At 42.8% G+C, this 27445-nt stretch overlaps 1 protein-coding gene across 1 annotated transcript in view; it reads right to left on the reverse strand.

The window, feature by feature from the left end:
- Window positions 1-5030: 5030 nt before the first annotated feature.
- The window catches only part of MCU (mitochondrial calcium uniporter), a 215491-nt gene continuing 193076 nt past the window's right edge, over window positions 5031-27445 (reverse strand). The window contains exons 2-8 of the mRNA XM_053691918.1: window positions 20738-20807; window positions 18057-18227; window positions 12490-12594; window positions 12105-12265; window positions 8602-8805; window positions 8193-8309; window positions 5031-7352 (exon numbers count right to left, since the gene is read on the reverse strand). Of these exons, the coding sequence (XP_053547893.1) occupies window positions 7275-7352; window positions 8193-8309; window positions 8602-8805; window positions 12105-12265; window positions 12490-12594; window positions 18057-18227; window positions 20738-20807 (906 nt within the window). The 3' untranslated portion in view covers window positions 5031-7274. The remainder of the gene's footprint in view (window positions 7353-8192; window positions 8310-8601; window positions 8806-12104; window positions 12266-12489; window positions 12595-18056; window positions 18228-20737; window positions 20808-27445) is intronic.

Genomic DNA, 27445 nt, shown 5'->3' on the forward strand with positions numbered 1-27445 from the left:
TCTGGCACCAACAACCATGTTCAAAGTCACTTAAATCCCCTTTCTTCCCCATTCTGATGCTAGGCTTGAACTTCAGCAAGTCGTCTTCACCACGTATAGATGCTTAAAAACATTGAGTTGCTGCCATGTGATTAGCCGATTGGCAATTTGTGTTACCAAGCAATTGAACAGGTGTACCCAATAAAGTGGCAGTGAGCGTATATATGCACACACACCGTGATATGTATTCACTTATATCTTTACTGCTAGGGTGTTTATATAAAATATGTTGACCAACATTTAGGATTATCACTCACAGGAGAGCCATTTCTAAGCACTTGTACATATGTTTTGGGTTTACCATTTACTGCAGACATCCTCAAACTTGGCCCTTCAGAGGTTTTGGAACTACATTTCCCATAATGCTCAGCTGGCATATCAGCTGCCTGGATGAGCATCAGGGGAAACGTAGTGCCAAAACCTCTGGAGGGCCAATTTTGAGGATGTCTGATTTACTGGGATATTCAGTAGCTTCACATAAATCTTTTCTTGGACCTATATATGTCATTTATTTAACTTGAGTTGGGGGGACTTCTAGGCTGCAGCCATGATAGGTCACTAAAATTGGTGGCTCTGCTCCAGCAATCTGAAATCTTGAGACAGGCTCCACATTCTACATCTTACTTCTCACATACCAGTCTTACAAAATACGTGCAAAAGATTGAGCCGTCTTACATCTTGCTGTTTAGCCCATTTTTTAGGGAATGTTAAAGACTGTAGCTCTCCCAAAATCTGCAAGGTATCTAACTTCTGCCCCCTGGATTCCTAGGTATAGCAGGGAAAATAATACTGCCAGCAACATATTCTTACAACAGCTTGCCGATATTGAACGTCACAGACTGCTTTCAGCAGAAGGATGGTAGTGGTTAAGGGCACTAGGGTGGCACCTACCTTGTGTGAATGCCTTAAAAAGTGCACCAACAACTTATTACATGTGTCTGGGCACAGATCGCCCCAATTCATTTGCACAGGGAGCTTAGGGGTCTTAAGACAAAAATGTGAAGCAACAGCCCTGAGGAGTGAAGATACATTACGTGATTTGGATGGGAAGACATTGGACTAAGGACCTGTTAGAGTTCCTGACCAGCTTGAGACGAAAGACAGAGGCGCTAATGGAATTGAGTGCTGGGCAGATGCAGAGCGGTGTAACAGTGTTGAGAATGCTCATATCCATAAGTGTCAAGCAAGCGGGGTAAGAGTCCTTGTAGGACGAGTAATGTAACAGATCCCTTATGGTTGCATTGAGCAAGGGTCTACGTGTTTAAAGATGCCCTGAAGACATTGCAGTGGCTTGCTCAGGAGAACATCAAGAAGATATAGATGGTATAATGTGTAACAGGTCAAGCAGGAGAGAAGGACTCATATTCCCTGCTGGTACTTATATACTAGTGATGCTATTACATTGTTTGTGCACAGATACAGGCTGTCTTTAAATGCCCTTGTGCATGATATAATGATTCAGTTTAGAGGATATTACACTTAATCCTATACCAAGGCAGGGATCTAAAGAAAACGGTAATAAAGGTCACTACTTTTTTTTTGAGCAGGAAAATCAGTGACTATTACTATTTACGTTCTGTTTATAATATTTATTCAGATAGAGCATTGTACTTAACTTCTATTATCTAATTTGCTTCATTCTCTTGGCATCCTTTGTTTAAAAACATACCAGGAGCAGCAATGCACTGCTAGAAGCTGCCTGGTGTCTGCACAATATTCCTCATGTCAATTTTGGGTCTCATATCCCTTTAAGCAGGTTTAGCACATAGTATCTCAGCTAGACGTGCATGACTTAGTAGGAATGTTTACTTATCTGTAAATGGTGTCTTACAGTCTAGACTCGAGCATTGCTATATGGGTTAATCCATCTCATGTGGCCTAACAGAGATTGGTTGACCATTTTTAAGTTTCCAATTTTTTTTTTGAGCGATTACCTCTATATATTGCTATTGTTTTTTGTTTTTATTTACTTGGTCTAAACACAACAGCCATCTTTGTATTGGTTATACAGATGTTTACAGAATCCTTAATATCTCAGCTCAGGTTAATCCAAACTCCTTGGAACAAAACTGATCTCTAGATCACATTACAAGATACATGTTCATATATAAACTGTTTGCACACTCTTGATCCTTAGACTTAGACCTTACTAATGTAATGACGGTAAGAGAGGAACTTACAGCGATTTTCTTCAATTTATAACGGGAAGGGTTTGAGTCCCAGTGACATAAAAAAAATACACTCTCAAATCACAAGAAAAAAAAAAACCGCGTCCCATTATAGACAAACAAAAAGTGGAACTGTAAGCGATTTTCATCATTATATTAGGACTTAAATTCTATGGAGCAAGAATGTGCAACATGTTTATATATGAACACATGTATCTTGTAATGTGTTCTAAGTTTTTGTTCTAAGGAGCTTGGACCTTTCTGAGCTGAGATATTGTGGATTCTGTAAACATGCTTAACCGGAATTAGTTGTGCGCCATGATACAAAGATGGCTGCTGTGTTTGTCAAATACAAATAAAAAACTGGTGGTTTTGCAATACCAATACATAGAGGTAATCACTCAGAAAATTAGAAATGGTCAAGCAACTCACTTTACAATTATTGGACCACTTGAGATGGACTCACCCAGATACATAGTGTAGATTTACATCATCTGTTTATAGATCCAAGGGCTCTGTCCCAACTTTATAGATTTCCTCCTTCTAATAATAAGCTCTTTTATCTTTTAAGATTTCTCATATAAGTTTAATAGCCTGCCAGATACTTCCAGTTTATATCTATACTAATACTTGCATAGGTAAACGGATATTCAGGTATGCTGCATGCTCTCACGCAGCGGGACACGGGACGCTATCTGCTCTCACGCAGCGGGACGCGGGACGCTATCTGCTCTCACGCAGCGGGACACGGGACGCTATCTGCTCTCACGCAGCGGGACACGGGACGCTATCTGCTCTCACGCAGCGGGACACGGGACGCTATCTGCTCTCACGCAGCGGCACAGAGACGCTATCTGCTCTCACGCAGCAGCACAGAGACGCTATCTGCTCTCACGCAGCAGCACAGAGACGCTATCTGCTCTCACGCAGCAGCACAGAGACGCTATCTGCTCTCACGCAGCAGCACAGAGACGCTATCTGCTCTCACGCAGCAGCACAGAGAAGCTATCTGCTCTCACGCAGCAGCACAGAGACGCTATCTGCTCTCACGCAGCAGCACAGAGACGCTATCTGCTCTCACGCAGCAGCACAGAGACGCTATCTGCTCTCACGCAGCAGCACAGAGACGCTATCTGCTCTCACGCAGCAGCACAGGGACGCTATCTGCTATTACACTATCATACGGCCATATATAGTTTTATAGGAATGAATGCAAGACAAGGCTACTATATTTGGAAAACTAACAGCTGCAGAATGCAGCCCGAATGGTACGGTACTAGCCCACTATACCTAGCAATATACATTTAGCAATGTGATGAATAGGTTAAGAGATTTGTTTCAATAATCACTAAAAGTGCATTCAGTTTAGTTTCTCTCCATCCTGACTATAGTTTATTTATAGAATGGCGATAAGTGGCCTTGTGATAAGAATGAGAACTTTATATAACAATATTATGTGTTTATTTGCGTATTATCTTACACAGTGAATTACAGAATTATTAACTTCTGGGCTAATCAAGTTGGTAGTTTATACAGATTGTGCACATTTAGTGTCTGCCGATTCTGTGACCTGCACTGCACATATAAGTGAATAAAATTGGGTGAACAGCGCATATAACCATTAATAGATGATGACATCTTACCCATGCCTACTGAATCCAAAGATGATTTATTGTGTGTCAGGACCCTACACATTTATGTGATTTATAGACATCAAACCCCTCTAGATACAAAGCATCTTATTGGTTTAATGTATTAACATTTCCCAAAAACAAAAAATCTGACATAGGTCTAAATAATATTTAAATGTATTCGAAAAACAAAATGTATATGGCTTACCTCAAATTAATTTCTTTCATGGTGGTGAGAGTCCATGAGCCATTACTTCTGGGTATACAACTTATTGAATTCCCAGGAGTAATGGCTCATGGACTCTCACCACCTTATAAAAGAAAACTGCATAGACTATTAAAGGAGGTTAAGTATGATACTACTTAGTTCAGAACTAAATAATGAAAACCACTGATTTTGTATTATTATAAACTGTGACATGTCCCTGCCAGGTGTCCAGCATTTAATGGGACAGTCCAGTATTTTAACAAGCTGTCCAGTAAAATCTGCATAACAATACTGGACAACTAAATATGAAAGGCCTCCCGTGCCTACACATATTATCAATATGGAGCAGAAGTGGTGACCGGCAGGCACAGGGGTCAAATTACTTCTGTTTACATAAATTACTGGCAGCTAAAGAATTAAAATGGTTGCTTTGCATCTCATGATGTATATTTTTCACCAATGAGCCGAGTATTGCTTGACCACACTTACCATAGTGCAGATTATCTACGGGCAGACCTACTGTCAGGTGCCTCTCTTGCAGCCACGGAAGGTCCTGCTTGTGTCGTACACATCATGGGCTATCGGAACAGAATGAGGACTAGGGGAGCGGATCCAAGTGACATAATCACGTTACATTATGCTGTTATGGAAATACATTGTTATGCTCCTTAGGACATCATCTAATCAGTATGGAAGAAATATCCGAGAATGGGTTTCAATATGTTAAGTTGATAATTATTTATAAATTACCTGGAAGGACACAGACAATTCATCCCTTGCCCCCTGGGTAATAAAGACACCTCCCACAGCACTATTGGTGGACAAGGATACTGAAAACTGTGAAACTTTAAAATTCTATTTCAGATGCAACAAAGTAATAACTTTAAATGTCCTTTTAACAGACAATGGGGCTAAATGTTTACGACACAGGAACAGCAGTGACTACATCACTTAGTGTGTGACACAAACAACAAACATTAGGTCTTATTTGAAAAAAACTGATAAGTGTTTATTGTTGCAGAATTACATTTTTCTTTATACATATTTCATAAATGATACAGGATTTTACACATCTGTAATATTTTGCTTATTGATCGGACATTCCTCCATGCTCCAAACCTCTCTGCGCACTTACGCTAACCGTAGGAGACAAGTGCGCTGATCTCATTGTCTTATTCAAAAGCCTTTGTACAAGTCAGACAAACCCAAAAGGAATCAGGAACATGAACGGCTCCCAAATCCATTAGAAAAACAGTGCAAATGTAAAAAGAAATGCTTGTTGTGTTAGTGTTAGTCATATCTGACGAGAGTGATACAAGCACAGAGTAAAGATGCTACTTAAGGGCAATGATTTTAAAATGACAAAATACATTTGTTTGGGACACTATTCCCTTAAAAAGAAAACTTCATTGTCAGGGTTTTCCACCTAAATTTCATTGGGAAATCTGAAAGGAGCTGATTGTCTATTGATGTTCTCCATAACAGATATTCCTGGTGTATTCAGGCCCAACCCGTGATCACAGATCTATTGAGAACGGACACAGATGACAAACAGAGGTAATGGCAGTGACACGCGCTCAAGTGATCATTCACTTCTTCATTTGATAACTGCTGTAAATCTAAGGTGGTTTTGTGTTGATTACATTTTAAAAAGAAAGGCAGAAAGAAAGAAAAAAAAAAAGGACGGAATTGGTTAACAAGTAGAGGTTTGGGCAAAACATTCATTCCACCAGCAAGGAGAGACGCAGATTGCGAGCGTCGGCAGCATGTGTCGGTCATGTTCCAGGTGGTCTAGCCAGGCTGGCTTGTGGTTCGCCGCTGACTGCCAGGACGCCATAAGTACAAAGAGAAACACAAACTTCTCCATTATGGATTTGAGTTTTTGCAAGGCACCATCATCTGGCTTCACTTCTGTAGTTCTGCAGTCTTTTACCTGAAGTAGGAGCCTTTCACAGTGGGGAGTGTTTTTAAAAAAAAAGTCTCTTTGAAAGTTATCGCTTAGCCTCAACTTCCCTCTATCCCCTTCATGCAAAAATACCCTAAAGTTCTAATGTATTTTCCATTGGAGAGAGCGAGCGACTGCACCATTTTGATATTTAAAGTCTGTGGAAGAGCAGCTTATTCCAAAATAAAAAATATAATCCCCTGAAATCTTTGGAAAAAGATAGGTGATCTGATTTCTTGCCTACTTCCAAACCATCGTTGATTAGTACCTAGAATGTGAACAAGGCTGGAAGTCTGCAAAAGCCCACAAGATTTTCGCTGGCTAAGTATCTTATGGGAGACGAGACCAAATAGCAAAATGCTTATACAGTCCAATACAGTTATCAGTTCAGGTTTAGGGGTGACCCTCATACATCCATGCAACCTTTATTTACTACCCAACGGAGCCACGTACCACATGTGCCCAAAAGGAAAGCAAAGTCTTCCCAAAAAGAACATACATAAATCCTATCATGCATTGCACCCCTGGGATATATAGCCAGGGCAATAGAAAGGGAAAAGGGGGATATTTAGATAGTGATTACAGGAAAATCACGTGCGGTTTCATAAAATGCATAGCAGAAAGGTTTGATTTTTTCGCTGTGTTTGGGGCCTGGGATTAATCTAAACAGTGCTGCATTTAAATATGTAAAATTCAAGTGCATGAACCTGGAATTCATCAGAACAGGAAGGCATGACCTGCCTCAATGTCATTTCAACAGCTACCCCCACAAGCAGATGCTCAGGTTACGGGTGGTCCGAAGAGCTTCCAGTGGTGCCATTGTGCGCTCTGCTTCGTGTGCCCCCCACCGGCTCTGCAGATCAGAATACTAATGTGTCTGTAGGCACACGCCACGCTCCACACCCACCATAAAATAGGTAATAAGGATCACAATAAAACTAATAGTAATAAAATAAAGAACTCTGTCATTAGACCCTCAGCCATTTATATATTGTGTTGCAATGTCATCCACAAACAAATAAAAATATAGAAATGGTTTGTTAGACAATTTCCCCAAGCCCTTTAATAGGGCGTTAAACAATGTGAAGGCCCCATGCTCATATTACATTCCATCTTATATTCCTCTTTTTAAATTTTGGCTAAAAGATAAAAAAAAAAAAAAAAAAAAGTAAAGAGAACAATCCCTTCCCTACACCACTGCCCAGCTGCCACCTGTAATGCTTTTCCTTCAAAGGCAACAATATCCACAGGTTTTGCCGGGTTTCTTTAGAGTTTTACAGTGATCAATCTTTATGATCAATTTGTTGAACGGGGAGATGCACCTGCAGTGGATCGCGCAGTCGTTTAAGGTCCAACTCGGCCTACGGGGGGAAAAAAAAAAAAAAAATTACTACAGGGATCAGGAGTTGCACTAAAACCTGTGCCAAGGACACAGAAATTTGTGCGGTCAGTCAATATTTCATTATTTATTTGCTTTATAAACCTATTTAAAACATCCAGCCAGAAAGCTGCGGTGAGACTGGTCACACCGTGGCCAAAAACAAGATGTATTTACCTGTAACTCTCAGTAACCGTCACTGCACACAGCTTGCGGCAACGCCCTGCGCTCACTGAGACTTGGTATATAAAACACGGGCCCATTTCATTGCAAGAAGGCTCTAATTTGAACATTTCTGATTCGGACAAATAGTTGTGCGTATTCTGTTTAATACTTGCTACAGTAACCAGCTATGGAAATACTGCTGGGAGAGCGCACAAGCACAACACCATCAGCAGCAGTTACACTCCAGTTGGTTCTCTGCAAGTATTAATCCTTATTTAGCACTTCAATCTGCTTACACAAGAAGTATAGCCCTGTCACATCTTAGGGTGTGGCAATAGCTCTCAGTGACAGTGCACTTAGGGACAGATTTATTAAGCTGCATGCGCAGCATTTTCAGCTATGTGGAGCAGGTTTGCATAAGAGAGCATGCTGCCGACGCTTCTTTCCTCTCCTCCACTTTAGAAGTGGTGAGATCAGTCACCACAACACTCGCTTGTTTGGGGTTATTGGCATGACCTAATATTGCACAATCGGTTGTGCCGGAGCAGTGGGCAGAACTGCACAAGAAACCTATTGTGCAATATTACATTTCGCAGTGTGATGTGGTGACTGCATGCGGACAGGGATAGTCATTTTTGCCCTTAGGCTCATTTCATACCTGAGCAATTGCATTCTTGAGTCGGTTGTATTCCTCTAAGTCAAAACGTGTCTTTTTGGCTCCTTTATGGAAAAAGTGTAAGTACTGTCTATCTCTCGCATCTGGATACACATATTCCTGTAGTGAAGAAAAAAGTACAAGAAATAAAGATCCCTGCAGGGGTTGGATACTCTACTAGTTATTATAAAACAAGTGTTTTTCTATAAAAAACGGACTATGTATATAATGTTCACCTGCTAGCAAGAAATGTCCCAGACTGGCACTTACGTTAAGAGGTTTCCATCAGTTACAAATGTATAAAAAAATTAATGTTCCCTTCTGGTCACACTGAATACTGGTACTGATATTAGCTCAGGATGTAACATGATGCATTGTAGTGTCACAAACGCACAGGACAGTGATGACTTACCTGTCGGGTTAGTACAAAATAGGCGTACATCGCCATGGCACTGCCGTAGGTGATAAAATATGTGACAGGCTCCATGATATCCCAGGAGTACTCCCACCATGTTAAGCGAGCGAGGATCCCAAACTGCGTAGCCATGTACGCCAGGCCACCCCATAATACCAAGGTCGTCCTCTTCTCTGATCGTCTCCCAATTTCATCCCGAATCTGAGAGAAGACAAAATTTTAGAAATATAGAAATATAGATTTTAGCAACATTAAAATGCTAAAAATGTATATTCTAAAACATATAAATAGAAAAAGAGCATGCCTGTGCCTTACTGGTCAGTGGTAGCACAGGGACACTTGTTTTTAATGTCCCTTTAATCTGGTGACTATATTGAATTCCAAAAATAAGGAGTCACAATCTCAGAGGGAAGCAGATCATCAGCTCAGTGTCACCTCCTCACGCTCAGCCTATCAGCTCAGTGTCACCTCCTCACACTCAGCCTATCAGCTCAGTGTCACCTCCTCACGCTCAGCCTATCAGCTCAGTGTCACCTCCTCACGCTCAGCCTATCAGCTCAGTGTCACCTCCTCACGCTCAGCCTATTAGCTCAGTGTCACCTCCTCACGCTCAGCCTATCAGCTCAGTGTCACCTCCTCACTCTCAGCCTATCAGCTCAGTGTCACCTCACGCTCAGCCTATCAGCTCAGTGTCACCTCCTCACTCTCAGCCTATCAGCTCAGTGTCACCTCCTCACTCTCAGCCTATAAGCTCAGTGTCACCTCCTCACGCTCAGCCTATCAGCTCAGTGTCACCTCCTCACTCTCAGCCTATCAGCTCAGTGTCACCTCCTCACGCTCAGCCTATCAGCTCAGTGTCACCTCCTCACTCTCAGCCTATCAGCTCAGTGTCACCTCCTCACTCTCAGCCTATCAGCTCAGTGTCACCTCCTCACGCTCAGCTCAGTGTCACCTCCTCACGCTCAGCCTATCAGCTCAGTGTCACCTCCTCACTCTCAGCCTATCAGCTCAGTGTCACCTCCTCACGCTCAGCCTATCAGCTCAGTGTCACCTCCTCACTCTCAGCCTATCAGCTCAGTGTCACCTCCTCACTCTCAGCCTATCAGCTCAGTGTCACCTCCTCACGCTCAGCTCAGTGTCACCTCCTCACGCTCAGCCTATCAGCTCAGTGTCACCTCCTCACTCTCAGCCTATCAGCTCAGTGTCACCTCCTCACTCTCAGCCTATCAGCTCAGTGTCACCTCACGCTCAGCCTATCAGCTCAGTGTCACCTCCTCACTCTCAGCCTATCAGCTCAGTGTCACCTCACGCTCAGGCTGAGAGTGAGGAGGTGACACTGAGCTGATAGGCTGAGCGTGAGGTGACACTGAGCTGATAGGCTGAGAGTGAGGAGGTGACACTGAGCTGATAGGCTGAGAGTGAGGTGACACTGAGCTGATAGGCTGAGAGTGAGGAGGTGACACTGAGCTGATAGGCTGAGAGTGAGGAGGTGACACTGAGCTGATAGGCTATCAGCTCAGTGTCACCTCCTCACTCTCAGCCTATTAGCTCAGTGTCACCTCCTCACGCTCAGCCTATCAGCTCAGTGTCACCTCACGCTCAGCCTATCAGCTCAGTGTCACCTCCTCACTCTCAGCCTATCAGCTCAGTGTCACCTCCTCACGCTCAGCCTATCAGCTCAGTGTCACCTCCTCACTCTCAGCCTATCAGCTCAGTGTCACCTCCTCACGCTCAGCCTATCAGCTCAGTGTCACCTCCTCACTCTCAGCCTATCAGCTCAGTGTCACCTCCTCACGCTCAGCTCAGTGTCACCTCCTCACGCTCAGCCTATCAGCTCAGTGTCACCTCCTCACGCTCAGCCTATCAGCTCAGTGTCACCTCCTCACTCTCAGCCTATCAGCTCAGTGTCACCTCCTCACTCTCAGACTATCAGCTCAGTGTCACCTCCTCACTCTCAGCCTATCAGCTCAGTGTCACCTCCTCACTCTCAGCCTATCAGCTCAGTGTCACCTCCTCACTCTCAGCCTATCAGCTCAGTGTCACCTCACTCTCAGCCTATCAGCTCAGTGTCATCTCCTCACTCTCAGCCTATCAGCTCAGTGTCACCTCCTCACGCTCAGCCTATCAGCTCAGTGTCACCTCCTCACGCTCAGCCTATCAGCTCAGTGTCACCTCCTCACGCTCAGCCTATCAGCTCAGTGTCACCTCCTCACGCTCAGCCTATCAGCTCAGTGTCACCTCCTCACGCTCAGCCTATCAGCTCAGTGTCACCTCCTCACTCTCAGCCTATCAGCTCAGTGTCACCTCCTCACGCTCAGCCTATCAGCTCAGTGTCACCTCCTCACGCTCAGCCTATCAGCTCAGTGTCACCTCCTCACGCTCAGCCTATCAGCTCAGTGTCACCTCCTCACGCTCAGCCTATCAGCTCAGTGTCACCTCCTCACGCTCAGCCTATCAGCTCAGTGTCACCTCCTCACTCTCAGACTATCAGCTCAGTGTCACCTCACTCTCAGCCTATCAGCTCAGTGTCACCTCCTCACGCTCAGCCTATCAGCTCAGTGTCACCTCCTCACTCTCAGCCTATCAGCTCAGTGTCACCTCCTCGCGCTCAGCCTATCAGCTCAGTGTCCCCTCCTCACGCTCAGCCTATCAGCTCAGTGTCACCTCCTCACGCTCAGCCTATCAGCTCAGTGTCACCTCCTCACGCTCAGCCTATCAGCTCAGTGTCACCTCCTCACGCTCAGCCTATCAGCTCAGTGTCACCTCCTCACGCTCAGCCTATCAGCTCAGTGTCACCTCCTCACGCTCAGCCTATCAGCTCAGTGTCACCTCACGCTCAGCCTATCAGCTCAGTGTCACCTCACTCTCAGCCTATCAGCTCAGTGTCACCTCCTTACGCTCAGCCTATCAGCTCAGTGTCACCTCCTCACGCTCAGCCTATCAGCTCAGTGTCACCTCCTCACGCTCAGCCTATCAGCTCAGTGTCACCTCCTCACGCTCAGCCTATCAGCTCAATGTCACATCCTAATGCTCAGCCTATCAGCTCAGTGTCACCTCCTCACTCTCAGACTATCAGCTCAGTGTCACCTCCTCACGCTCAGCCTATCAGCTCAGTGTCACCTCCTCATGCTCAGCCTATCAGCTCAGTGTCACCTCCTCACGCTCAGCCTATCAGCTCAGTGTCACCTCCTCACGCTCAGCCTATCAGCTCAGTGTCACCTCCTCACGCTCAGCCTATCAGCTCAATGTCACATCCTAATGCTCAGCCTATCAGCTCAGTGTCACCTCCTCACTCTCAGACTATCAGCTCAGTGTCACCTCCTCACGCTCAGCCTATCAGCTCAGTGTCACCTCCTCATGCTCAGCCTATCAGCTCAGTGTCACCTCCTCACCCTCAGCCTATCAGCTCAGTGTCACCTTCGAATGCTCAGCCTAAAAATGTATCCAATTACAGTTTTCTCGTTATGTGAGCTCTGATCTGGTGCTACTCCAGGACCCACCTTCTCCAGAGGTTCCAGTTGTCCTCTGAGATCTTCTAGTTGCCCGTTCAGCTCCCGTTCTTTGGTCAGCTGGTGCTCCTCTACACGCAGAGCGCTGTACAACTGCTGCACGAGGGTTTTCAGATCATTCATTGTCGTGGCATCTTCATGGCTTAAAAGTTCTGGACACAAATTAAGATCTTATGTAAATATCCTCCTGTGACGTAAATAAACCCCATTAATTAGAGGCCATGACTATTATTTATAATATCCGAATAACTTCTGGGATTAGTCTTTATATGAGAAAGATGCTACCTAAATACTACTAATTCACTACGGTTTCATCATGATATTCGCGCACTAATGGATCTGTGGTAGCCATAGTTAGTCACCCAGAACATATTACCTCTTCTTGGTGGAGACACATGGTAAATGTTGTCATTTATAGAGAGTTTGAAGTCATCTAAGAGCAGAATTTCTATCCCTGTAGAGGCGGCCACACGGGACCCATCTGCAAATACAAAACGTATAAAGATTTATGTACGATAAACAATGCGGGTAATGCGCACTGCACCCGTCCTGTGATTCATAAAGACATGGGAAAATAAAAGCAGAATTAGTTTATACTAATCAGCAGCAAACAGTGATTTACGAAATTGCTTTAAGACTGAATATAAAAAAGAAATCTCTGTTTGCCAGCAGTGCACAGAATACACAAGAACAAGTACTGACAGCCTATACAAAATAAACCTAATGCAGGGTCAGAACTTCCTGCTCTGGAATTTATAGAAACACCTAATATACGGGGCTGTATTGGGAATTCCCTGACCCTATAAAAACTAAATGCAGCTCCTGTCCTTTTTTTCAAGTTCACAACTGTATTGTGTATATGCAGTGATGCAAACTTACAGCAACACACATGCAGGAAAAACAAAATGTATGCTTACCTGATAAATTTGTTTGTTTCCGGCTATGGAGAGTCCATGACGTCATCAATTACTAGTGGGAATATCACTCCTGGCCAGCAGGAGGAGGCAAAGAGCACCACAGCAAAGCTGTTAAATGTCACTCCCCTACCCATAATCTCCAGTCATTTGACCAAAACGAAAATGGAAAAAGAATAACAAAAAGGTGTAGAGATGCCTGAGGTTTAGTCAAAAATAACGGTCTTAAATTAAAGGGAGGGGTTGTGGACTCTCCATATCTGGAAATAAATAAATTTATCAGGTAAGCATAAATTTTGTTTTCTTTCCTAAAATATGAAGAGAGTCCACGATGTCCTCAATTACTAGTGGGAACCAATATCCAAGCTAAAGGACACAGAGGACTAGGGAGGGACAAGACAGTTAACCTAAACAGAAGGCACCACCACTTGAAGACCCTTTCTCCCAAAAGAGGCCTCAGCCAAGGCAAAAGTATCAAATTTGGAAAATTTTGAAAAAACTATGCAGAGGACCAAGTTGCAGCCTTGCAAATCTGTTCCACAGAAGCTTCATTTTTGAAAGCCCAAGAAGAGGAGACAGCCCTAGTGGAATGAGCCATAATTCTCTCAGGAGGCTGCAGTCCAGCAGTCTCATAAGCTAAACAAATTATACTTCTCAACCAGAGGGAAAGAGAAGAAGCAGTAGCCTTTTGACCCTTACGCTTTCCTGAGAAACAAACAAACAGGGCAGAAGACTGGCAAAAACCCTTAGTCGCCTGAAGATAACATTTTAAAGCATGCACAACATCCAAGTTGTGCAACAAACATTCCTTATGAGAAGAAGGATTAGGACATAGAGAAGGAACAACAATTTCCTGATGAATATTTAAATACGAAATCACTTTCGGAAGAAAACCAAAACTTAGTACGAAGAACCACCTTATCCGCATGGAAGATAAGGCAAATCACACTGGAAGGCTAAGAGTTCTGAAACTCTCCTAGCAGAAGAGATAGCAATAAGAAACAAGACCTTCCAAGATAACAACTTAATATCTATGGAATGCAATGGCTCAAACAGAGCCTGCTGCAAAACTTTAAGAACAAGGTTAAGACTACAAGGAGGAGCAACAGACTTAAAGACAGGCCTGATCCAGACAAAAAGATTGGACGTCTGGCACATCCGCCAGACGCTTGTGCAACAAAATTGAAGGGTCAGATTTCTGCATTATCTAAGTTCTGGCTGACAACCCCTTCTCCAGACTATCCTGGAGAAAAGACAAAATCCTAGGAATCCTGACCCTACTTCAAGACTAGCCCTTGGATTCACACCAGTACAGGTATTTACCCCATACCCTATGGTAAATATTTCTAGTAACAGGCTTGCGAGCCTGAATCATGGTCTTAATGACCAACTCAGAAAAAACAAGCTTGGACAGAACTAAACGTTCAATCTCCAAGCAGTCAGCTTCAGAGAAGCGAGATTTGGATGAAGAAATGGTCCCTGAGTTAGAAGGTCCTTCCACATAGGCAACCTCCAAGATGGAAGAGATGACATCTTCACTAGGTCTGCATACCAGATCCTGCGAGGCCATGCAGGAGCTATTAGAAATACAGATGCTCTCTCCTGCTTGATACGAGCAATGACTAGTGGAAGGAGCGCCATAGGAGGAAACAGGTATGCTAACCTGAAATCCCAAGGAACTGCCAAAGCATCTATCAGGGCGGCCTGCAGATCTCTTGACCTTATCTTGGTAGTTTGGCATTCTGCCGAGACGCCATCAGATCCAATTCCGGGACCCCCCATTTGAGGATTATCCTGGAAAACACCTCAGGATGGAGAGCCCACTCCCTGGGATGAAAAGTCTGTCTGCTCAGGAAATCTGCTTCCCAGTTGCCAATCCTGGAATGTGGATAGCAGATAAACAATTGTGAGCTTCCGCCCACTGAACAATCAGAGCCACCTCCTTCATGGCTAAGGAACTCAGAGTTCCTCCCTGGTGGTTGATGTAAGCCACTGAGGTGATATTGTCCGACTGGAATCTGATAAACCGGGCTAAGGACAACTGAGGCCAAGCCATTATAGCATTGTAAATCGCTCTCAACTCCAAGATTTTTATGAGGGGAGCAGACTCCTCCCGGGTCCACAGTCCCTGCTCCTTTAACGAGTCCCAGACTGCTCCCCAGCCCAGCAGGTTGGCGTTCATGGTAACAATCACCCAGGAAGGTCTCCAGAAGCATGTGCCCTGAGACAGATGGTCCTGAGAAAGCCAAGACGAGAGAGAGTTTCTTGTCGACTGATCTAGATCTATCCTCTGAGAAAGATCTGAATGGTCTCTGTTCCATTGTCTGAGCATGCATAACTGCAGAGCTCTCAAATGGAATTGAGCAAAGGGAATGATGTCCAAGGAAGCGACCATCAGACCAATTACCTCCATACACTGAGCCACTGATAGCTGAACAGTAGACTGTAGAGAGAGGCAGGAGGAGAGAATTTTTGATTTTCTGACCTCCGTCAGAAAAATTTTCATAGATAGGGAATCTTTTATGGTCCCCAAGGGAACTCTTTCCCTAGATCTCTGTATGAGAGTTTGCTTGTTGAAAAGATTGAGCCTGAACCAGAATGTAGTCCAGATAGGGCGCCACTGCAATTCCCTGAGACCTGATCACTGCCAAGAGAGCCCCCAGAACCTTTGATGAACCACAAACTAAAAAAAGTTTGTCTAGAAAGGCGAATCTCAGGAACTTGTGATGATCCCTGTGGATGGGAACATGAAGATACGCATCCTTTAGGTCTATGGTCGTCATGAACTGGCCCTCTTGGACCAAGGGAAGAATGGAACAAATGGTTTCCATTTTGAAGGATGGTACCATGAGAAACTTGTTGGACACTTTAGGTCTAGAATAGGACGAAAAGTTCCCTCTTTTTTGGGAACCACGAACAGATTTGAATAGAATCCTAGACCCTGTTCCCTTACTAGAACTGGAACAATCACTCTCAGGGAAGAAAGGTCCCGAACGCAATTCCAGAATGCCTCTCTTTAGCTGGTCTGCAGATAATCTTGAAGGGTGGAACCTGCCCCTGGGAGGAAAAGTTCTGAATTCTATTTTGTAACCCTGAGATACTATGTCCACAGCCCAGGGATCTGGGACATCTCGTATCCATGCTTGATAAAACAGAGAAAGTCTGCCCCCACTTGATCCGATCCCGGATCGGGGGCAAACCCTTCATGCTGATTTAGACAAAGCTGCAGGTTTCTTTGATTGCTTCCCCTTGCTCCAAAACTGATTGGGTTTCCAAGCAGACTTGGACTGTTCCTGCCTGGAAGAGGAAAAGGAAGACTTTCCTTTGAAGTTACGAAAGGAACGAAAATTACTCTGACATCCTTTAGGTCTATTCTTCTTGTCTTGTGGAAGAAAAAACCCTTTTCTACCTGTAATATCAGATATTATTTCTGTCAGACCAGGTCCAAACAAGGTTTTACCCTTGTAAGGAAGTGCCAGAAGCTTGGACTTAGAAGAAACATCAGCTGACCAAGAATTTAGCCACAACACCCTGCGGGCTAGCACAGCGAAGCCAGATATTTTGGCTCCCAGTTTAATAACTTGCATGGTAGCATCAGAAATAAAGGAATTGGCTAACTTGCAAGCCTTAATCCTGTCTTGGATCTCCTCCAAAGGAGTCTCTACCTTAAGAGAATCAGACAAGGCGTTGAACCAAAAGGATGCCGCACTAGACAGTGGCAATACAAACTGTAGGTTGCCATTGAAGACCTTGACGAACATACATCATCTTCAAAAAAGCCTACAGCTTTTTGTCCATTGGATCCATAAAAGAGCAGCTATCCTTTATAGGAATAGTAGTTCTCTTAGCCCCTTCTACTTTTGGCACCGCACGCCACAAATCTTTAATGGAGTCAGCGACAGGAAACATCCTTTTAAAGACAGGAAAACACAAATTATGCTTACCAGATAATTTAATTTCCTTCTGTATAAGGAGAGTCCACGGCTTCATTCGTTACTGAGAAATATCAGGGTATAAAAAATGCCAGAAAACCCCCCATAATTTAGGGGGCCGTCCATCAGAGAAACGAGTGGGAGCCATGGACTCTCCTTATACAGAAGGAAATGTAATTATCTGGTAAGCATAATTTATGTTTTCCTTCTTAATATAAGAAGAGTCCAAGGCTTCATTCCTTACTGTTGAGAAACTTATACCCAAGCTCTAGAGAACACTGAATGATAACGGGAGGGACAAAAATAGAGGCGGACACTAATCTAAGGGCACCACAGACTGCAAAACCTCTCTCCCCAAGGCTGCTTCAGCTGAAGTAAAAACATCAAACTTTTAAAATTTAGAAAAAGTGTGTAAGAAGGACCAGGTGGCCGCCATACAAATCTGATCCATAGAGGCCTCGTTTTTGAAGGCCCAAGAGGAAGCCACTGCTCTAGTAGAATGAGCCGTAATTCTCTGAGGAGATCTATGTCCCGTTGTTTCATAGGCTAAGCAGATAAGACTCCTCAACCAAAAAGATAAGGAAGTTGAATAGACCTTCTGACCCTTACGCTTCCCAGAATATACCCCAAACAAGGAAGAAGTTTGTCTAAAATCCTTAGTAGCTTGAAGATAAAACTTTAAGGCACGAACCACATCCAAATTATGAAGTAAACGTTCCTTCGAAGAAGAAGGATTAGGTCACAAAGAAGGGACCACAATCTCTTGATTGATGTTGCGGTCTGACACGACTTTAGGGAGAAACCCTAACTTAGTACGTAGGACAGCCTTATCCGAATGGAACACCAGATAAGGAGGCTCACATTGCGGGCAGGGGATTGACATTTACCATCTTTGCTGTGGTGCTCTTTGCCTCCTCCTGCTGGCCAGGAATGATATTCCCACTAGTAATTGATGATGTTGTGGACTCCATATCTTAGGAAAGAAACATACACATAAGACGCAAGCAGCGGCAGGAACACATACACAGGTGTAAACACACAGTGACACACAAGCATGGGAAGTGACACACATACAAGCAGCGACAGACACAGAATACCTGTGGAATATATTGCAACCCTGTCTATTCCTCGGTCCTCTGACTGGAGTTGTTGAAGAAAAACTCCCACGGAATCAGAGATGGGCTTGAGAGTGAATCGACACCTTTCTCGTCGTGATGGAAGGTTAACAGAAATCACAGGTAACCCGTTTTGGTAAACCACAGTCACTTCTAGAGGAAGAAAGAAAGCAGTTGTGTTACATCAAATACCACTGAATTCTATGTGCACAGGAAGGCGAAAGCAACAGTAGCATCTGCTTAAAGGGACAGTAAAGTAAAAAAAAATCTTTCATGATTTAAATAGGGTATGTAATTTTAAACAACTTTCCAATTTACTTTTATTACCAATTTTACTTTGTTCTCTTGGTATTCTTAGTTGAAAGTTAAATCTAGGAGGTTCATGTGCTAATTTCTTAGACCTTGAAGACTACCTCTAATTTGAAAGCATTTTGACTGTTTTTCCACCACTAGAGGGCGTTAGTTCATGTGTTTCATATAGATAACATTGAGCTCAGGCACGTGAAGCTCCTAGGAGCCAGCACTGATTGGCTAAAAATGCAAGTCTGTCAAAAGAACTGAAATAAGGGGGCAGTTTGCAGAGGCTTAGATACAGGGTAATCACAGAGGTAAAAAGTATATTATTATAACTGTGTTGGTTATGCAAAATTGGGGAATGGGTGATAAAAGGATTATCTATCTTTTTAAATAATAAAAATTCTGGTGTTTACTGTCCCTTTAAGTGACAGATTATTAGATGTAAAAAAAAAATGTGCACTATCAGCTTGTTTCGTATGTACAGTTTATATCAGCAAGAAAAGGCTGCACGCAAAACCCAACATACTAAATACATAGAACTGTCACTTTAATGATTTACAAAATTACTTTAAATCCCTGGTGAGTATATTTGTTATATCTAAATGTGGACAATTAGTGCTAATTGAAAACGAGTTTGTGCTCACCCTAAGCAATCACTGTGCACTATAAATCTGGTACAGAATTTACTTTTTAGATTCTCCAGGAAGAGTAATACAAGCAGAAAGGCATTTTACAATAACAAAACAATTATTTCTTGTATTGTTTACACCACAAACGTATTTTAGTGTCTCATCACATCTCATGTCCCTTTAAAGACTCACATATAAGACCTGCACATTTCTCATCAGAGGCCAATTATAATGTAATAGAAGTAATGTATTTTGTAGTGATATGATGGCTGTTCAGTGCTGTGATCAGACACATTGTCCTGTGATTGACATTGTGCAGCACCAACCTACCTCTCGCCCAGCACCACCCACCTACCTCTCGCCCAGCTCCACCCACCTACCTCTCGCCCAGCAGCACCACCCACCTACCTCTCGCCCAGCAGCACCACCCACCTACCTCTCGCCCAGCAGCACCACCCACCTACCTCTCGCCCAGCAGCACCACCCACCTACCTCTCGCCCAGCAGCACCACCCACCTACCTCTCGCCCAGCAGCACCACCAACCTACCTCTCGCCCAGCAGCACCACCCACCTACCTCTCGCCCAGCAGCACCACCCACCTACCTCTCGCCCAGCAGCACCACCCACCTACCTCTCGCCCAGCAGCACCACCCACCTACCTCTCGCCCAGCAGCACCACCCACCTACCTCTCGCCCAGCAGCACCACCAACCTACCTCTCGCCCAGCAGCACCACCAACCTACCTCTCGCCCAGCAGCACCACCAACCTACCTCTCGCCCAGCAGCACCACCAACCTACCTCTCGCCCAGCAGCACCACCAACCTACCTCTCGCCCAGCAGCACCACCAACCTACCTCTCGCCCAGCAGCACCACCAACCTACCTCTCGCCCAGCAGCACCACCAACCTACCTCTCGCCAAGCAGCACCACCAACCTACCTCTCGCCCAGCAGCACCACCAACCTACCTCTCGCCCAGCAGCACCACCAACCTACCTCTCGCCCAGCAGCACCACCAACCTACCTCTCGCCCAGCAGCACCACCAACCTACCTCTCGCCCAGCAGCACCACCAACCTACCTCTCGCCCAGCAGCACCACCAACCTACCTCTCGCCCAGCAGCACCACCAACCTACCTCTCGCCAAGCAGCACCACCAACCTACCTCTCGCCCAGCAGCACCACCAACCTACCTCTCGCCCAGCACTAATCCCAGCACCAACCTACCTCATGCCCAGAACCAACCTACCGCATGCCAAGCACCGCCAACCTACCTCTCGCCCAGCACCACCAACCTACCGCTCTCTCAGCACCACCAACCTACCTCTCGCCCAGCACTAATCCCAGCAACAACCTACCTCGCGCCCAGCACCACCAACCTACCTCACGCCCAACACTAATGCAAAGCACCAACCTACCTTGCGCCCATCACCACCAACCTACCCCGCGCGCCCAGCACCACCAACCTACCTTGAGCCCAGCACTAACGCGCAGCACCAAACTACCTCGCGCACACAGCAGCTAAGTGCTGTTGGTATCGCACATATGACATTAGGTGATTGCGGAAATGACCAGACAGGCATGGAAATTAATCATAGAACAACAAATGTACAGTTTTTACACAAGAACTGTGGTTGAGATGTACAGTGAGACTCATTCATTACAGGAGTAATTAGTGAGATATAACTGGCTCTGAATGACTGGTTTTCATTATGGGAAATGCAATGCACCTACTTACCATCAGAGGGCGCTGCTGTACTACAGAATACCACTCTGTGGCTGTGCCACACTGGAAGCCTCTGGTGCACCTGTAAATCAGACACAGAAGACATTAGTCACCAGGGAAACATTAACCCTGTGCAGCCAGATCGGCCAGCTATACATCACACCCTCCCCTGCAGCATGTTAAGTAAACAAACTGCTTGTGCCATGAATGGAAATACTATAAAAATGTGTGTAATTAAACAGTTTAGCAGAATCACATCATTATAGTTCTACAGGGGAGGAACATAAATCTAAATAGATATTCCTATATACATCTGTATATATCTATATATAATCATGTGTGTGTTATTTATATAGAATTTAACTTTGCACCCTGGTGGATGTCCAAAAAGGAATTGTGAGTGCAGAGGAAAGTGTATGTATAAACACACAAATATAGAGGGAAACTGGGACGTCAGGATCATAAATGTCTTGAAGAAGGCCCATAAATGGGTAGAAACGCTGACATTTATAATTAATGTGAAACAAAATTGGAAATAAAATTGCACTATTCTTTACTTCAATACAAGTCCTGTGAGTGCCCTCCTACAGCAAGACATTTCTACATATGTATATGAGGACTGCACCCAGGCCCCTCTCAAAATTGTCATAAGTAACACCTAATACATTATTTTTAAAGCTTTGAAATGAAGACTTTAAATGCTAAACAGCATTATAAACCTAATAATATAGATTGTATCATCAAACTAAGTTTTTTTTTTATTTTATTTTTTTTTATTGAGGAAATTCAATACAAACATCTCAGTATACAATACATTATAATCAAGTTACATTTGGCACAACTCTTGTAGGTCAGTACATAACTTTTTAGACATATGAGTGTATAAAGTGTAGTTTCACAGATAATCTATCCACATACAATGTAATTTCAAACAAAGAAAAGGTTGTATTATGGAACATTTCTGTGGCTAAACAGACAAAACCCAGACCAATATTATATCCTAATAGCACTCACAGCCTATAGCTTCCTCATGTTTTTTTTTTTTTTTATATAGGTAGGGGGATATTATGGGCCGCTATATTTTATCAAACATATAGTAAAGAATAGGGAAATGCTATGGAATCTGTGTTCCTTAGTTTACATTAGTAAACAGGGACTAAGGGAAAACCCTTAGGGGGGAATACGGAGCCAGTGAACATATTGAGGGAAACTATTCAAGTGAAACCATGCGTGAGGGGGATCTACAACTTATAAAAGTAACATATATATTGAATGTAGGAAGAAGGATAGTTAAGGGCCAACCTTTATGCTGTCTAGAAATGTATAGCCATGTAAAGATTTTGGACAGGCTCACCTACCTACTATATAGGAGAGAATATACGGTATACAGCAAATCTATTATGCAATCCCAACATTAAACATTACGGTTTCAAAGACTACAAACTAGAACACAGTAATAGAATCTTAACAGACAGACCACATAACTCCCTTACGGAAGCTCCAAATTATCTCAATAACAGAATTACCTCAGTCAAGAAAAAATGATACACCAATGCATACCCAACTGGATAATCTAGGTCCCTGACTGCGCCACCCCGGCCGCCGGCAGCACAGCCACAGGTCCAGAAGACTGCCCACCCGTTTTCCCATCTAGCATGACCCAACTGCCTCTATCAATTTAAGTATGCACAGATTATGATGACACCAAGATATAAGTGTATATCATAGTTGGACTATATTCTAGTTAGGAATAAAAAAGGTTGCAAAATAATACTTTTAAGGAGAAAGCTTTGTTGAATAAATCTTCCCTTTTTCTTCATATAGAATAGGGAACCATAATGTAGTACTATGGTATCCATACAGGCAAACCACTTTGCATCTATATGGCAAAAACTGAGTACATGTGGCAATTCTTAACTAAGATATGAGTATCATTTGTAGATAGGCAGGTCTATTGGGTAGCATAGTAATTGTCACAGTGAAATAGCTCTATCTTCATAAATATATTTATAAGTAGCACCTGTCTTCTACATATTCTAAAATATATAGTATTACTATATCTAAGAGGGTGGTGTCTAGGAACATATAGAGAGAGGCTGGTAGAAGCCCTATGTGTATAACTATTTGCGTAGCTTTACATGGTCTCCTCTAAGTGTAACAGATTATTATAATGGGTGACATCAAGGCACATGACATTACTAGTAAGAGCAACGTAAATATAGAATGTACAGCAAAGCGTTATATATCCTGCATATAAATTAGATAGTTCATATATAAAGGGTGTTAATGGTGCACCTTATAAACTAGCATTATGTTGAAAACATCATTCAGACACAATAAACACACAACCACTAATGAACTATATAACATTATAACGTAGACCAGAAGTAAATAGGTTGCCAGCCAGTGAAAAGTATTCCAGTCAATAAGTAGGACTGTTCAATGATCACCCTACTGTCCAGAGTAATTCCGAGTGGAACACACTCCACAGCTCAAACTGCACACAGCGTAACTGGCAAACTGCTTCAGTCAGAGAAGTTCACGGTGTATAAAATATTTAACCTATACCTTTCTGCCTGCATTCAGTGGAGAAGGGAGATTCTATTTACCCTGCGGTCATTAGTAGTAATATCGTTTCCCATTGTTAGCAATGTGGAAAAATGCCAAATATATCGGACAGTCACTTAAACAAGTCTCCAGATGATGGGATGTCGGTTGGAGAAAGTAATTGTATTGAGCAGCGCCACTTAGGTTTTCAATCTTACCGCTCAAGTTCCTAAAAAGATGCCTATCCAATGCCCATCTTGTTGCCCTCTAGTATGGTAATGATCTCCCCACCCGGCAAAAGGAGCCGGAAATGCACTTCATGTAGAATGGCCAAGGCATCAGATCTCGCTATCAGTGTGATCCATATGACCAGTCTCGTTGGTATTGATATGAGCTTAACTATCTCCATATTAGGAGTCGTCCAATCGATCAATTGCTGAGGTGTAGCCAAATAGCTTAAATCCATCTCCTTCAAGCTCAGCTTGTTAGGTGAAGTGGCTGTGCTATCCTGTAACTCGCTCTGCGAGGTAAGATCTGCACACGCTAGCACGGTAGTCTGAACAATCCGCCCTTGATGTACTTCAGATACCGGCACCACTGGACCCGGCTGTCCACCAACTAAGTAGCATCCCTCCTCTGACTGTGGTGTCCAAAACATATAGTCGATATGCTGGAGCATTGCCGCTTCAAATTCTACCAGAAGGGCATGCAGTTCTTGTTCGATAGTGTCCATATTGAAGCAGGGAAGTAGGAATAAGAGTAGTACAAATTCTACTAGGCTTTAGTCTTCACGTTACTCCCTTAGGCCGCACTACGCAGGAGACCTTCCCAGTGCCGATTAGTTAGTGTTGAAGAGCATAGACAGAACAAAGTGAGAAGAGCATCCTCCTAAATGACTTTAGTACTGTTGCCATCCATCAACTTTCAGCAAAGTGATAAATTAGCCCATGAAATAGGAAATAAATTGAGGAGCTCTAACAAAACACGTCCTGTCGCTTCAACCTCTGGCTCCGCCCCCTCCATCAAACTAAGTTTAATGAACAAAAACATTTGCTAAACATCACCTAACAAAATAATTACACAACAGACTGCATCATTATTAAACTAAGTTTAAAGGGACAGTGAACCCAAATTTTTTCTTTCGTGATTCAGATAGAGCATGAAATTTTAAGCAACTTTCTAATTTACTTCTATCATCAAATTTTCTTCATTCTCTTGGTATCTTTATTTGAAATGCAAGAATGTAAGTTTAGATGCCAGACCATTTTTGGTGAACAACCTTGTTTGTCTTTGCTGATTGGTGGATAAATTCATCCACCAATAAAAAAGTGCCGTCCAGAGTTCTGAACCTAAAAAAACACTTAGATGCTTTCTTTTTCAAATAAAGATAGCAAAAGAACGAAGAAAAATTGATAATAGGAGTAAATTAGAAAGTTGCTTAAAATTGTAGGCTCTATCTGAATCACAAAATAATTTTTTTTTTGGTTCAGTGTCCCTTTAATGAACAAAAACGTTTTTACTTGCATTTTTCTGCAATCAGTTCTCTGCATTGTTAGCATTGTTAGATAATATTGGGTCTGCACCTATTCTATGCATTTCAATCTGCAGTGATTAATAGGCAGTTAGGCACCCTCACCTCAAGCTGGACAGGAAAATAATAGGGAAGTGCCTGCTAAATTATGCTCAATAGATCTGGTCTGATCTGTGTACACAGATCAATTTAAGGGTGTTAAGTTGCATAACTTTGCTGCAAAACAAGCGGACAGCTCCACCTACTGGCTATTTTAATTAGTGCATTGCTTTCCAAAGCTTTTCAATAGCAGTCACATAACTGAAAAAAAAAGGTTGTTATTCTGAAACTGCGCAAATTGTGTGTGTGTCTATGTGGCTTACACTGCTTCATTTGTTAATCCTACCACTGTCCACAGTTAGAATAACTGTCCAAGAAAACATGACAATGTTGTGTGTCATAAGACCTAATAACTGGCTAGTGGCTACTATTTAATCGCATCACAGGCAGCAAATTTTATTTTAACTATTTTGTGGTTTGTATTTTTATGCTCCAAGAGTGTATTGGACATTGAGATTCTGTAGTGTTAAATAAACTTTATAATGCAAAATGAAGGTGTTATAGTCATTTATAAGAAAATCGCAATTTTTTTTTTTTGCCCATATCACCAAGCCCTAATTATATACATACATATATACATACACATATACACACACACACACATATATACATATATATATATACACATATATATATATATATATATATATATATATATACATACATACACACACACACACAGTATACATATATATATACACACACACACAGTATACATATATATATACACACACACACAGTATACATATATATATATATATATATACATACACACACAATATATATACTGTGTGTGTGTGTGTATATGTATATGTATGTGTATATATATATATATATATATATATATATATATATACACACACACACATTATATATACACACAGATATATATATATATATATATATATATACATATACACATACATACATACACACACATTATATATATATGTATATGTGTGTGTGCGCATATATATATATATATCAAGAAATAAATAAATACGGGAGAGAAGCAATTGCTATAGACTAGTATTACAAAGGATGCCGTAATCGGCTCTACCTTAGTTTATGAATAAATGTGGTGCAGACCCTTATAGAGTAATGTAATGTAAAACACAACACGAGAACACATCCGGGTAAGTAACCAGGATGAAAAAAGACAGGGATTTCAGCACTCTTTTGAAAATAATCAATATTTACTAGCACAATATTATATACATAGATTACAAAGGAGATGGCATATGGGGCCCTCCCTCTGCCCTTGCACTACAAAGAAAGGCAACATTCACAATGTGAAAAATTTCAAAGTCAATTTGCAACAAAAATATATTACAAAAAAATATATTGGACCTTTCGAGTCCAATAGACTAAACCTGACCGGTCAGGGGATGTGCGATACAATTTGCCCAGAAACATAGATACAGCAAAATGCAGAATTGGCCATAGTGAGACCAGTCACACTTTCTACACCCTGCTGCTCACAGCACCCCTGTGGAGAGGTTCTCGCTGGGCAGGTTAAACGGTATATGGGATCTAAGAAAGTGGTGACAGCCTTACAATAGACGGTATAGAATTATCAGGCATACCTTGCAAAATGTACAATATGTAAAGTATATACAGAGGGATGTGTGTTACAAAGATCAACTACACCCTGCTGCATCCGACACCTCACCCGGGAGGTATGCACAGTCGGGCAGGTAATAGAAGTGGGATCTAAGTGATCGATGGCGACACGCCCTCAGGATATGTACATAAGTTTATGAGCCAAACATTTAAATCATCATATGAAAAATGGCATTGGTAAACTTAATATCAAGGCATAGAAGGTTAGTGCCTGGAATCAAAAGTGAACACATCAAAGCAATAGCGTAGGCACATGCTATGCAGGTAAGCAAAGGAATATGTTAGTGCTAAGCATGCATCCATCCATTATTATTAGATAAGCTGTGATCCTTGAAAGTTCCTAAGGAAAGCTGTACGCCCTCTCGACAGAGCAGCGTTTGCCAAAGTGCAAAGTTAATGCACAATATCCAGAGCTGATTAGTACAGTTAGTGGCAAGGAATCTAATAACAATACGGAACCATACAACCTGAGTGATTCAGTAAGTTGTAGGCCGTGCCAGGTAGCTGTAAGTCCATGACAGATATTGCCAAATGTTGATCCGGACTTTGCTTTGAAGATGTCTTGTAAAGTAACCGCGAAGGCTTGTTGAGAGTTACTTTCTCCGAGATCCTCACACGCACATCACGTGATCCGGTCGGCTGGACCTATGCCGACGCGCGTTTCACCCGTGCGTCCAAGTTGCTTAACGGGCTTCGTCGGGGCGTAATATCCAAGGTGTCATTGTCTCCATATTTATACAGGGTATAGTTAGCGCCTCTACTGATGGGTGAAAATGTTGCAGGTAGATACAAAGTGTCAAGACTTAAAAACATAGTGTCTATGCTTAACTTTAAGTAACAAGAAAGCTTACTTTACTATATGTTACATGTTTACAAAACACAAATGTAAATTAGCTATATTAATGTTGCAACCTTAAATT

The sequence above is a fragment of the Bombina bombina genome, chromosome 9 (genome assembly GCF_027579735.1).
Source record: "Bombina bombina isolate aBomBom1 chromosome 9, aBomBom1.pri, whole genome shotgun sequence".
Taxonomy (NCBI): Eukaryota; Metazoa; Chordata; class Amphibia; order Anura; family Bombinatoridae; genus Bombina; species Bombina bombina.